This window comes from Astatotilapia calliptera, chromosome 1, assembly GCF_964374335.1.
Source record: "Astatotilapia calliptera chromosome 1, fAstCal68.1, whole genome shotgun sequence".
NCBI lineage: Eukaryota > Metazoa > Chordata > Actinopteri > Cichliformes > Cichlidae > Astatotilapia > Astatotilapia calliptera.
Window position 1 is genome coordinate 5,633,995 of NC_137422.1, and position 11,760 is coordinate 5,645,754.

An 11,760-nucleotide genomic window follows, 5' to 3' on the forward strand; every position below is an offset into this window, starting at 1 on the left:
TTCATGTCCATTTATGAAAAAAGAAAACACACTGCTTTATTGAAATAGTCATCAAACATCAGTAAACAACACCGAGGAAAAAGGAACGAGTCAGTGGGAGACTGTGTGTACTAAATGTTGAATTTACAAAATTACATAAGCCATCGTCCAATGACATAGAAACCTCTTTTTGATGGTTTTACAGCTGAAATCCCACCAGCTGCATCTCCTGTAGATTTCATGGAGCCAGCAGTCCATCTGCTGATTTCCTTCCACGTCACAGTCCAGAAAAACAGACCATCAGGCTGCAGCTCAGTCTCTCAAAGTCTTTACAGCTGCACCGTGGGCCTGCTCATATCCTCTTCGTGTGCATCTTAAGTCTTCCTCTTCTTCACGGTGGGCCGGTCAAACACGTCCCTCACGCCTGCTGCCTTCTGCTTGAAGAACTTGGTGTTCTGAGCGCTCTCTTGAGCCCAGGCAGAGTCGAACGACGTGGTGTCCTGGTCCACCAGGTGGGTGTACTTTGTGCGTCCAGACCGACCAAAGTTTTTCACCTTTGCAGGAAACACAAACCAGAAAAGATCAGAGAGCCCCGTGATTGAAGAGAAAAAGAAACTCTTTTTTTCTATTGCCTGAATAAGATGCACTGTTATTGTCTCTACTGCTCTGTGCAGCACATGTGAGAAGAAGTCAGTGGAAACAGCAGCAGGTCAAAGACAACTGTTTAGTCATTAAAGCTTCAAAACAAGTACTGATTTATGAAAACGCACAAATAAACAGATGCAGATTAACAATAAATATCTGCAAGTGCACCAAGTAAGCAGGTCCAAGCTAGCTGGAGTGCCGAAACACCCGCAGCACACAAGGACATTTAATTTCACAACATAGCCGTCCAAATGTCTTCAGAACAACAAGACACAAATGTAAAAACATGGTTAAGTGTTAACATCCTCCTCTCCAAGGTTCCAACTAGATCTCCTGAGAAACAGCACAAACACCTGAAAACCATTTAACCTTATTTTTCCATATGAACACAACGCTGTTATAACAATGTTCAGTGAAACAGTCCAGGCTACGATGAAGATGAGGAAAAAGCAAACGCCACTGACCTGCATAACTTTGGGTAGGATGGTTTTGTTGAAGTGATCCTCCAGAGTAGGTGCACTGAAATCTCTCTTGTACACGTCCTCCTCCTCGTCCTGCAAAAGAAAAACATCCTGACACTTAGACTTATCGCTGACATCATCAGCTAATATCCTGCAGCTTGGATCAATGTTCCAGGGATGAGCCAGTAGGTCAGAGATGTTACGACTATAAAAGCGTTTTGGTGTAAAAAAAAAAAAAAAAGTCAGGACATTTTAAAAAGCTCACTGATACAAGAGTTTGCTGTTGAGGACAAAACAGTACAGGCCTGGTGGTTGTTTAAAGTTCACATCCACAAGGATTACATGCATCTCCTGCACTGTGTGCGGTGCATATATCCTGCTTTTTTTCAGAGAGTACCACCAGCCCACTGAAGCTCAGCATCCCTGTGTGCACGCACATAACATACACAAAATATCCAACATGTACTCAACTTTACTGAAAATCATTTTATCATCTGTCTCTGGTTGATTAAACTAAACTACAGTCACCTGACCTTTGGCACACAAATCCAAATTAATTCATTTCTAGGTGAACTAACTCGGCTTCACTCAACTACATGCAGGTAAATGCACAGAAAGTATTTGGTGCAAAGAGATCCTCCTCAAATAGTTTGATTAAAAAATACAAGAAAAGGGGGATGGAAATCAAGAAATTCATTCAAAGGTAAGTCATATAATGAGAAATTAAAGTATTATTGCTTTGCTACATGTAACAAATGTTTTAGGTTCTTAGGAGAAACTCAGCAGAAAAGCCCTGGGTCAAGCTGGGACATTTGGGGGAAGCTCAGTTAGATGGTGCAGCTAGACTGAAGCACTGTGGTGACTCACCATGAAGAAGGCTCCTCTGTGGTAGTACTTCTGGAGGAACTTGTATTTGCCTTTGGTGGCTTTGTTGGTGACGACCTTGCCGTTGTTGCGCAGCTCGGCCCTACGCTCCTCCTCAGTCAAGCTGTGGAATCTCTCGATTTCAGACTTCTCCTTCTCGAAGCTGAGAACAAACAACACTCATGATCTCTTCTCTGGATGTTCCTTTATCACAAATTTATTTTCAGTCACTCAAACTGGTGTTTACTTACGCTTCTCGTGCCTCTCTGTCCCTTTTGATGCGCTTCAGCTCTCTGACCTTCCAGGCTTCGTATTCCTCCTCCTCGTTCTCTCCATCGGTGTCCAGAGCGTCCAGAGCAGCCAGCGTGCGCCGGTTCTCCTCAAACTCCTTCTTGGCCTCTTCCTCCACGATCTTGAGGGTATAGCGCCGTCGCTCCTCCGCCTGCCTCTTCGCTTCGGCCTCCAACTCTCTCTGCCTCTGCTCCTCAGCTTCACGCTCTGCCACTGTGACTCTCTCTTTTCTGTGGAGAAAACAGTTCATGTGCTCATTAATGTTAAGGGCCTGGTATTCAGGCCGGTGTTGTTGTGATCTGCTTCCATCTAAAACACAAAACGCACTGCAGCTTTAACAGGAATAAAGTGTTCAGGAGTTACTTTGACAGAAACGTTCTGCTCTGCTCGAGCTCTTTCCAAACACATTTTTGAGTGTGAACAGCTCCAGACTGTACTGTATGTTTCCAAATGACATGACTGTTCTGGATAAATGAGACACAGCACACTTGATAAAAGACTCATCATTCACTCATGTTTTCTCCATGCTGTTAATTTTCGTTCCTTCAGTAATGCAAGCAGACACTTCTTGTGTGTCTTGATCTGTCAACATTCTGCACAGAAAACTGACCGTCGCATGTCTGCGACTGATAAATATGGTCTTTGGATTTACGTTGTTCTACAAACTTTCATCTCGTACTTGCGGATGAAGACAGGTTTGAGCCGCGGCTCTGCTTCGTCCTCGCTGTCGGTGTATTCCTCGTATTCAGACTCCATCTCCGACTCGTCTCCTGATTTCCCCTCTTCCTCCACCTCCATGACCTCCATCTCTTCATTCTTTCTATCCAAGGCTCGCTGACGCATCATTGCTCGCCTCCTCTCGATTTCCTGTAAGTGACCAGAAGAAAAGAAACATGTCTTAGTACAAACAGGTGAAGAAAAAAAAAAACTGACAAATTTAAGCTTTGAGGCACCTCATCATCCACTTCTTCTTCCTCCTCCTCTTCATCTTCACTGCTCTCCTCTCGCTGTGGGTGCCACGTGCCTTCATCAGAGTCTTCGCTGCTCTCAACCACAACTTCAGGCTCTGCTATCTGTCTGTGTCTTGCAAGCCTGAGGACAAACAGGCACAAATCATGTTCACGTCAGCTTTCCAACACGATCGTTTTGGTGAACTTGAATCAGATTGTAAACATTGGGCGCCACCTCTCTTCCACGTCCTCAGAGACACGGTTTAGCAAACGCCTGAGACGTGGATCAGAGACGTCCTCCTCCTCCAGCTCCACCTCTGGCTCCATTTCTTTTCCCTTCTTCACAAACTGGAAGTCTTCTTCTTCTTCATCAGACGACTCCATCGGCGCGTAGTCAGGGCGTTTACCCGACACATACCTTTTCACCTTCACCTTCTCCATGGAGAGTTCACCTGGCACACAGAGACACACAATCCTCTTAATCACACTTGAACCTACGTAAAGTTTTCCGATTAGGAATACCAGCTCAGCAGAACCACAAATAATACCAACTTTGCAGTTTCTCATTTTAATGTTTAGCTAAGACCAAGTCATAAATATCATCATTTATTACTGCTAAATAAATCTTTACATGACAAACTGATCACTAGAAAACTGCTCGACATATAGATTTAATACCTTTCTCACAGGACATGCAAATCATAAAAAGTCATCTTAAAAGTACCTAAACCTGAATTGATTTAATATTATACAATACTGGTAACCCCAAATGAATGATTACACAGTTTGTTTTTCAGTTATTATTTAAGTCACTTCTAATATCCAATTTCTTTGTATGTAGCAAATCTAGTAAAAACCTTTTAAAAAATACTTTTATTAATCAATGAATCCACTGACATGAAGCATAATTTTAATTCAGAACAATTTTCTTCTTCTGCTAAGTAAGAAATAAATCCACCTTTTCTTAAGCACACGTGACATCAAACTGAGTGTATTTACATGTATATATTAGTGCTATTTCTTACATTTGTAAACTCTGCAACATATTGTATTATTTAATTAGTTTAGTCTGTTGCTGTCTTGGAGCAACTGTAACCCACATAATTTCCTTGGGGAGTAATAAAGTATTCTGATTCCGACTTTGGGGTCACTGGTCTTTAAGTAACTGCAATGCCTGACAGTGCTGGTGTCTGTGTATTTACGTCCTCACTGGCTTCAGGCCGCTCGCAACACGCTGATGCGGACAGTTTTTTCTACTCTTGACTCTGTATTATGTCACACAGAGGAAATATCCCCAACTGGGTCATGTCACCTGCTCTAAAAACCTTCTGTTTAGGAAGACCAGCCAATGAAAACCGTTGGCTTAAAGACGGAGCTCGTTTAACACGGAGTGGACTGAGAGTTAATCTGAAGTGTAAATCGTGCAAACCACAAACTGAGGCACCCCGCAATAAAAACGTGGCTCTTTTTTAATGCAACTCCACTCTGAGGCCGCAGGTAGTGCAGGATCCCATCAGGTTTATTGAGACCCGTTATCCAACTACAACACTACAGATATGTAGACGAAGATAATTTTGTAACATGTTCCGTCAATTCTTAAATTGTTACAGCCAGGACACTAATGTTATTAAATTAAGTAAAAAAAAAAAAAAGAAGAAAGTACAGTCCAATTTTTTCCAGCATATATCTTCGTACATAAATTTACTATCAGCTTTGCTACTCCAGCTAACTAGCTTAGCACGCAGCTAACACCCTGCTTGCTAACCGCACAAGCTCACCTTTTTCATTCCGGACCGGCACGGCTCCGGCCGTGGACTGGATCGGTGGAAGCTTCATGTTTAGGGCTTCGCGACTAGACATGACCGCCCGGTCGACGATATGCAACCGTACAAAGATTAAAAAATGAGTATTTCACTTTAACAAAACGAATTCCTCGTCGTCGCTCAAATCAAACGGAAGTTCGACACAGTCGGCGAACGGACAGGAAGTAAATTTGCTCCGACAGTTCTTCCGCCGGTAAGCGGTGACTGTGTACATTTCACTTTAATACAGAAGATAGGAAGTATTTGGTTTACACAGGAAATATGTTTCCGAAAAACGAAAAGTTAACTTTCTAAAACAGGGAAGGGTGAAAGTGAATGTTAATATTCTGAAACGTTTTAGTGTAACATCGCCCTCTGCAGGCTGCTGAGCTAAACACATTCATTCTTTTTATACGAATATATCAAATTATTGTTTTCTTGGTTAAAAAGTAGAATAATTTCAAATAATCCCATGTTTTAAATGTGGACATGTAACATGTAAAGGAGTCACTAAAACTCTTAAATCATCTTTAATGAAGTAGAGTTATCAGGTCGCTTCAAGAGAAAAAATGCAAATGACCTACATCTCCTTGTTGTTTTATATTAGCTTATTTATTTTCTGTTAAAGAAAATTACTGAGCATCCTGGCTTTCTTCAATGGATTCAAATATAACCAATAACATGTATAGCCCTCAGGGCTCTATACTGGCCATTTGTGGCCACTTTGCTTTTCGCTTTTCAACCATTTTTGTTCTGTTAATGCCAGTGGAATGAAACTTCCCAAAGGTGTGTATTTTTGTCAGATTTTTTAATTTTCAACATCAGCTCCTTAATAATGTCAATAATATTCACTATACACTAAATAGTTCCTCTTGGTTCTATAGTGGCCATTTGTGGCCAATTGAAACCCATTATAACCACCTTTTTTGATTCCTTGTTACTGACAGTACTATATCATGCAATTTAGGTAAAATTGCTTTCATTCTAAAGTCAACACATGAAAATTGTAGTTTTTAATGTTTTTTACCAAATGACATCATTTACCCATTTTTGGCCAAGCAAGCAATTTCATGTAATATTCTGAGTTTCTAGTAGCAGCCTTTGATGGCCTACCACACTCCAATGGACCAAAATAATGAAACAATTTTGACATAGGTTTGATCTTAAGGATCTAATAGTTTGTGTTTATGCATGACATTGCAGTACAAACATGTATTTGCAAGATAGACTGGAATAAATTCAAACATTACATAGGCTGCAGTGAATTTCTGTGGATGCAGGATATTGAGCTTTGAGGTTCCCAGTCACTTAGCTTTGAAGCACATGCTAAAAGCACTTTTACTCTTGTATTTTTCATCAAAAGATACCATACCCAAAATATTAACTCTAGAAATAAAAACAAAAACAAAAAAAAACCCCAATCACAGGACATTTTGCAGAGTTCAAACCTGCCGCTGCAGCTGGAGCGCAAACAACAACAAACACTGTTTGTAAACGTGTCCTGGAGTTTCTGCAGGTGCAGACAGAGCTACTGCTGTAAGTAAGCCTAACAGCTTCCAGATCATTTATTCTGGCAATATGGCAAGAAGGTCATCACTGCTTCAAGCACTGCCTATATGATCTGGTCAGAGAGCAAGGACAGCAGCAGTCATCTGTCCTTGAAGAAAATACATCTGCCCAAGATGAAGAAACCTCCTCTCCAGAAGATGAGGGGACAATCTTCAAAGAGGCTGACTGCATCACCACTGATGTTGAGTTCTAGCCAGTGCCCGAATCCTCTTCTTTGTGGGAGGATTGGGGTTGGGGGGCATGGAGGTGGAGCCCCCCCCTACCAATGATTGGAGGGCTCCACTCACTCCACTCCAGACCACTGGAGGGCTCCACTCACACCCATTTCTCAGGAAGTGTTGTTGTTGTGTTTTGGAGTGAAAGTGTTGAGTTCTGTGGTGATGAGCAATAAACGAGCAGTGTTTATCGACAGCTCTCGTATCGTCTGTGTTTACCTCCACATTGGTGACCCCTGACTCGAACATGCTGCAGTCCGATGGTGGCGCAGACTCCGCTCTGGATGCATCAGCAGCGCCAGCCCTCTGCCTCCGGCTGCAGCTACGTTTGCTGTGGCGCAAACGTCCTACCTTGTCAGAACACCGGACTTTTGGCTTCACGATCCCCCGTCGTGGTTCGTGCACGTGGAGGCCCAGTTCGCCCTTCACCACGTGGTGGCTTCTCTCGACCCGCTAGCAACCCGTCGTGCGTTGACGCTTCACCCACCCGAGTACGCCGCCCCTAAGGAGGTGCGTCTTCGGTGCTATGCCCTCATCGACGCAGAGCGAGCCGAGAAGCTCCTCTCCCTCTCAGGCCTGGGTGGTGGTACGGCTCTCGAACTGATGGCGCACATGCTGTCCTTTCTCGGACCGGACGACGGGGGATTTCTCTTCGCCCACATTTTCCTCAGACAGCTGCCGGTGTTCCAGATCAACTGGCGTTTAGATCAACTGGCGTTGGTCGAACAGATGTGTGTCAGTCTTGCGTTTCAGGAGCTCCTACCGACAAACCAGCAAAAAAACGCCAAATGTGTCATCTGTGACACTTGTGAGGTTGTCTCAAACACACTCCGTCAGTCTTGATGCTGTTGAACAACAAAATGTTTAAAAATGTGGCGAGTTTACCTGGTGATATCCTCATGCGCGACGCGATCGCGAAAACAGCAAACAAGTAACACCACGCCGTTGTTGTTCACAGGACAGCAAGAGTAAACGATCGGGAGACCCTTGTCGTCGTTATCGTTCCACTCGCACGGTTTATTTCACCGAATTCAGCGTTTTTGCTCCACAACTAAAGCGAGCAGTTTGCTCTGTGCACCAACATGGAGTCGAGTCAACCAGCGCCACCTCTGGCCAAGTGCCACAGCCTACAGCCAGATCAACTGGTGACACACATCTGCAGCACGTTTGAATTCGTGTCATGCACATTTGTACCTTTCAATTGTGTCTGTTTGTGCGTCATGCAAATAAACCTTTGAAATGATATCATGTATTTATTATCAGCCTACATTTGTACAAAATGCCAAATGACATACACATAAGAATCACCATCCTGATATCAATACTTTTGCCCATACGAAAAATGTCGTGAACACACTAATATTTCACCAGTGTTGTAACATCACATGTCGTTAGCGTAGTCTGTCTGTGTCTTCCCTCTGCAAACAAACATGTTAGAGTTGGTTGTGATATACAGTCTGCATAAGTGTGGTCAATCTAATAAACATTTATAAGGAGATGGCAGTTACTGTGAATGTACAGCAGTTACACAGTGATTAGTAATAAACAGTCAGACAATGACCCTGACAATCTCATTCAATCTTGCAGATTGCACCTTCTGTGGAAAGTGGTACCACACGGTGTGTGTGGACTTCCCCTGTGCAGAAGGCGACTACAAATGTTGTGGGTGCTAAATAAACAGAAACAAATGATCCCTGTTGTCTTTGCTTACTGATTGTTTGTAGTGTTGACAATCCACATTGCTGGCATTGCATGTTTCAACATATTTGTGGGTAGATTTAGATGCACCACGTGTGAGTGCAGCCACTCAGCCTTTACTCAATGTGATCATAGCAGCAGGTGCAGATGTGTGTCACAAGTTAATCTAGTGGTAGGCTATGGTACTTGGCCACAGGTGGCAGCAGTGGACTGACCTGCATTGGGGACTGGTCCAGCTGCTATGTGGTAGTCAGTAGATGGGCTCCACATTGGGGATTATATGCAAGTTTTGGGGACTGTTTATTGCTGATCACTGTGTGACTGCTGTACATTCAGCGTAGCTGCCATCCCCTTACGGATCGTTATGGGATTGACCACACTTATGCAGACTGTATATCACATCCAACTCTGAAATGTGCGTTTGCAGAGGGGGGACACAGGCAGACTATGCTGGCGACATGTGAGTTACAACACTGGTGAAATATTGGTGTGTCATATATTTGTTCACGACATTTTTCTTATGGGCAAAAGTATTGATATCAGGATGGTGATTCTTATGTGTATGTCATTTGGCATTTTGTACAAATGTAGGCTGATAATAAATACATGATATCATTTCAAAGGTTTATTTGCATGACGCACAAACAGACACAATTGAAAGGTACAAATGTGCATGACACGAATTCAAACGTGCTGCAGATGTGTGTCACCAGTTGATCTGGCTGTAGGCTGTGGCACTTGGCCAGAGGTGGCGCTGGTTGACTCGACTCCATGTTGGTGCACAGAGCAAACTGCTCGCTTTAGTTGTGGAGCAAAAACGCTGAATTCGGTGAAATAAACCGTGCGAGTGGAACGATAACGACGACAAGGGTCTCCCGATCGTTTACTCTTGCTGTCCTGTGAACAACAACGGCGTGGTGTTACTTGTTTGCTGTTTTCGCGATCGCGTCGCGCATGAGGATATCACCAGGTAAACTCGCCACATTTTTAAACATTTTGTTGTTCAACAGCATCAAGACTGACGGAGTGTGTTTGAGACAACCTCACAAGTGTCACAGATGACACATTTGGCGTTTTTTTGCTGGTTTGTCGGTAGGAGCTCCTGAAACGCAAGACTGACACACATCTGTTCGACCAACGCCAGTTGATCTAAACGCCAGTTGATCTGGAACACCGGCCGCGGCCGTGAGAGCCGGCCTCGCCAACTCTCCGCTTCCGGGCAGGAAGGATTATCGCTCCCTGGCTGAGGACGCGGATCGTATTCAAGTATTCAAGTATTTATTTTTATTGTCATTGTCAAAGAACAATGAAATTGCGTTCTCCGGCTCAATATTGAGCTCTTTTATTTGGTCATTAAATTGCGTCACTGGCCACTAACACACCATTTGTGACATTGCGTCACTGGCCATTCATCTCTCCCCCCCCCCCAAAAAAAAAGAAAGAATAAATAAATAAAGTAAAAATAAAGCATTGTGACAGTTACTGTTACTGACCTGCAATGATGATAAAAAACATATTAGGTTTCACCATTTATATGCTAAAAGATGTGAACTTTATTACTATTTTTACTATAATAATACATAACCTGACTGGTATTCAAAGGGTATAATATCAGAATTTGAATTATATTTTGGTTTTTATGACTAGAAGCGGTGCTAATTTAAAAAATCAAGTCAATGAAAGTAGAAAAATGTTTTAATATATATGAATTTTATAGCATTTTGTAAATGTAAACAGGGGGTGGCCATTTTTGGCCACGAACAAGCTGAGAGGGATTTTTTTTTGTTTTTCTCTCACTGCACAAAAAAACAAAGATGCATAAAACTCATTGATACTTTTAATTATTGCTATGCATCTAACCTCCATCATGGTTAGAAAATAAATCAGTTTGCATGTATTATTTAGAAAAAAATGGGGATTTTATGCTTTTATCCCTATGTAAATCATTACAATTATGTGATTTAACTGGTATTTAAAGGGTTAAAATTATGAATTTGATTGAAATTTTGATTTTCATGAACAGCCCTGATGCTAATCTAAAAAATCATGTAAAAAAAAAACTGGACATTTATAGCATTTTGTAAATGTAAACAAGGGGTGGGCACTTTTGGCCACGAACAGTCTGAAAGGGGTTTTTTATGTTTTTCTGCCACTGCAGAAAAAAACAATGTTGCATAAATGTCATTGATGGTGTTAATTATTGCTATGCATCTAACCTTCATCGTGGTTAGCAAATAAATCAGATGGCATGTATTATTTAGAAAAAAAACTGGGATTTTATGATTTTCTCTATTTATGAGTTGTTATGATTATGTGCTCTAACTGGTATTTAAAGGGTTAAATTTCAGAATTTTAATGAAATTTTGATTTTGATGAACAGCCCTGATGCTAATCTAAAAAATCATGTAAAAAAAACTGGACATTTTTCTTAATATATAATAATTTTATAGCATTTTGTAAATGTAAACAAGGGGTGGCCACTTTTGGCCACTAACAGTCTGAAAGGGGTTTTTTATGTTTTTCTGCCACTGCAGAAAAAAACAATGTTGCATAAATGTCATTGATGGTGTTAATTATTGCTATGCATCTAACCTTCATCATGGTTAGCAAATAAATCAGATGGCATGTATTATTTAGAAAAAAAACTGGGATTTTATGATTTTCTCTATTTATGAGTTGTTATGATTATGTGTTCAAACTGGTATTTAAAGGGTTAAATTTCAGAATTTTAATGAAATTTTGATTTTGATGAACAGCCCTGATGCTAATCTAAAAAATCATGTAAAAAAAACTGGACATTTTTCTTAATATATAATAATTTTATAGCATTTTGTAAATGTAAACAAGGGGTGGCCACTTTTGGCCACTAACAGTCTGAAAGGGGTTTTTTATGTTTTTCTGCCACTGCAGAAAAAAACAATGTTGCATAAATGTCATTGATGGTGTTAATTATTGCTATGCATCTAACCTTCATCATGGTTAGCAAATAAATCAGATGGCATGTATTATTTAGAAAAAAAACTGGGATTTTATGATTTTCTGTATTTATGAGTTGTTATGATTATGTGTTCAAACTGGTATTTAAAGGGTTAAATTTCAGAATTTTAATGAAATTTTGATTTTGATGAACAGCCCTGATGCTAATCTAAAAAATCATGTAAAAAAAACTGGACATTTTTCTTAATATATAATAATTTTATAGCATTTTGTAAATGTAAACAAGGGGTGGCCACTTTTGGCCACTAACAGTCTGAAAGGGGTTTTTTATGTTTTTGCTCTCTCTGCA

General features: G+C 41.2%; 1 protein-coding gene and 2 long non-coding RNA genes across 3 annotated transcripts; 1 reads left to right on the forward strand and 2 right to left on the reverse strand.

Annotated features, from left to right (window-relative positions):
• Positions 1-6: 6 nt before the first annotated feature.
• mfap1 (microfibril associated protein 1) lies at positions 7-5,185 on the reverse strand. Its single transcript, XM_026151070.2, has 8 exons — positions 4,969-5,185; positions 3,426-3,642; positions 3,194-3,332; positions 2,920-3,107; positions 2,201-2,470; positions 1,953-2,112; positions 1,089-1,178; positions 7-533 (listed from the first exon to the last, which is right to left on the reverse strand). Exons 1-8 carry the CDS (start codon positions 5,048-5,050, stop codon positions 354-356), a joined length of 1,326 nt encoding a protein of 441 aa, XP_026006855.1. The 5' UTR covers positions 5,051-5,185; the 3' UTR covers positions 7-353.
• A 963-nt stretch (positions 5,186-6,148) lies between these two features.
• LOC145428881 (uncharacterized) lies at positions 6,149-8,019 on the reverse strand. Its single transcript, XR_013909213.1, has 2 exons — positions 7,662-8,019; positions 6,149-7,535 (listed from the first exon to the last, which is right to left on the reverse strand). It is a non-coding gene; the product is annotated as an uncharacterized LOC145428881 (long non-coding RNA).
• A 963-nt stretch (positions 8,020-8,982) lies between these two features.
• Positions 8,983-11,495, forward strand: LOC145428882 (uncharacterized). Its single transcript, XR_013909214.1, has 2 exons — positions 8,983-9,444; positions 9,571-11,495. It is a non-coding gene; the product is annotated as an uncharacterized LOC145428882 (long non-coding RNA).
• The last annotated feature ends 265 nt before the right edge of the window (positions 11,496-11,760 follow it).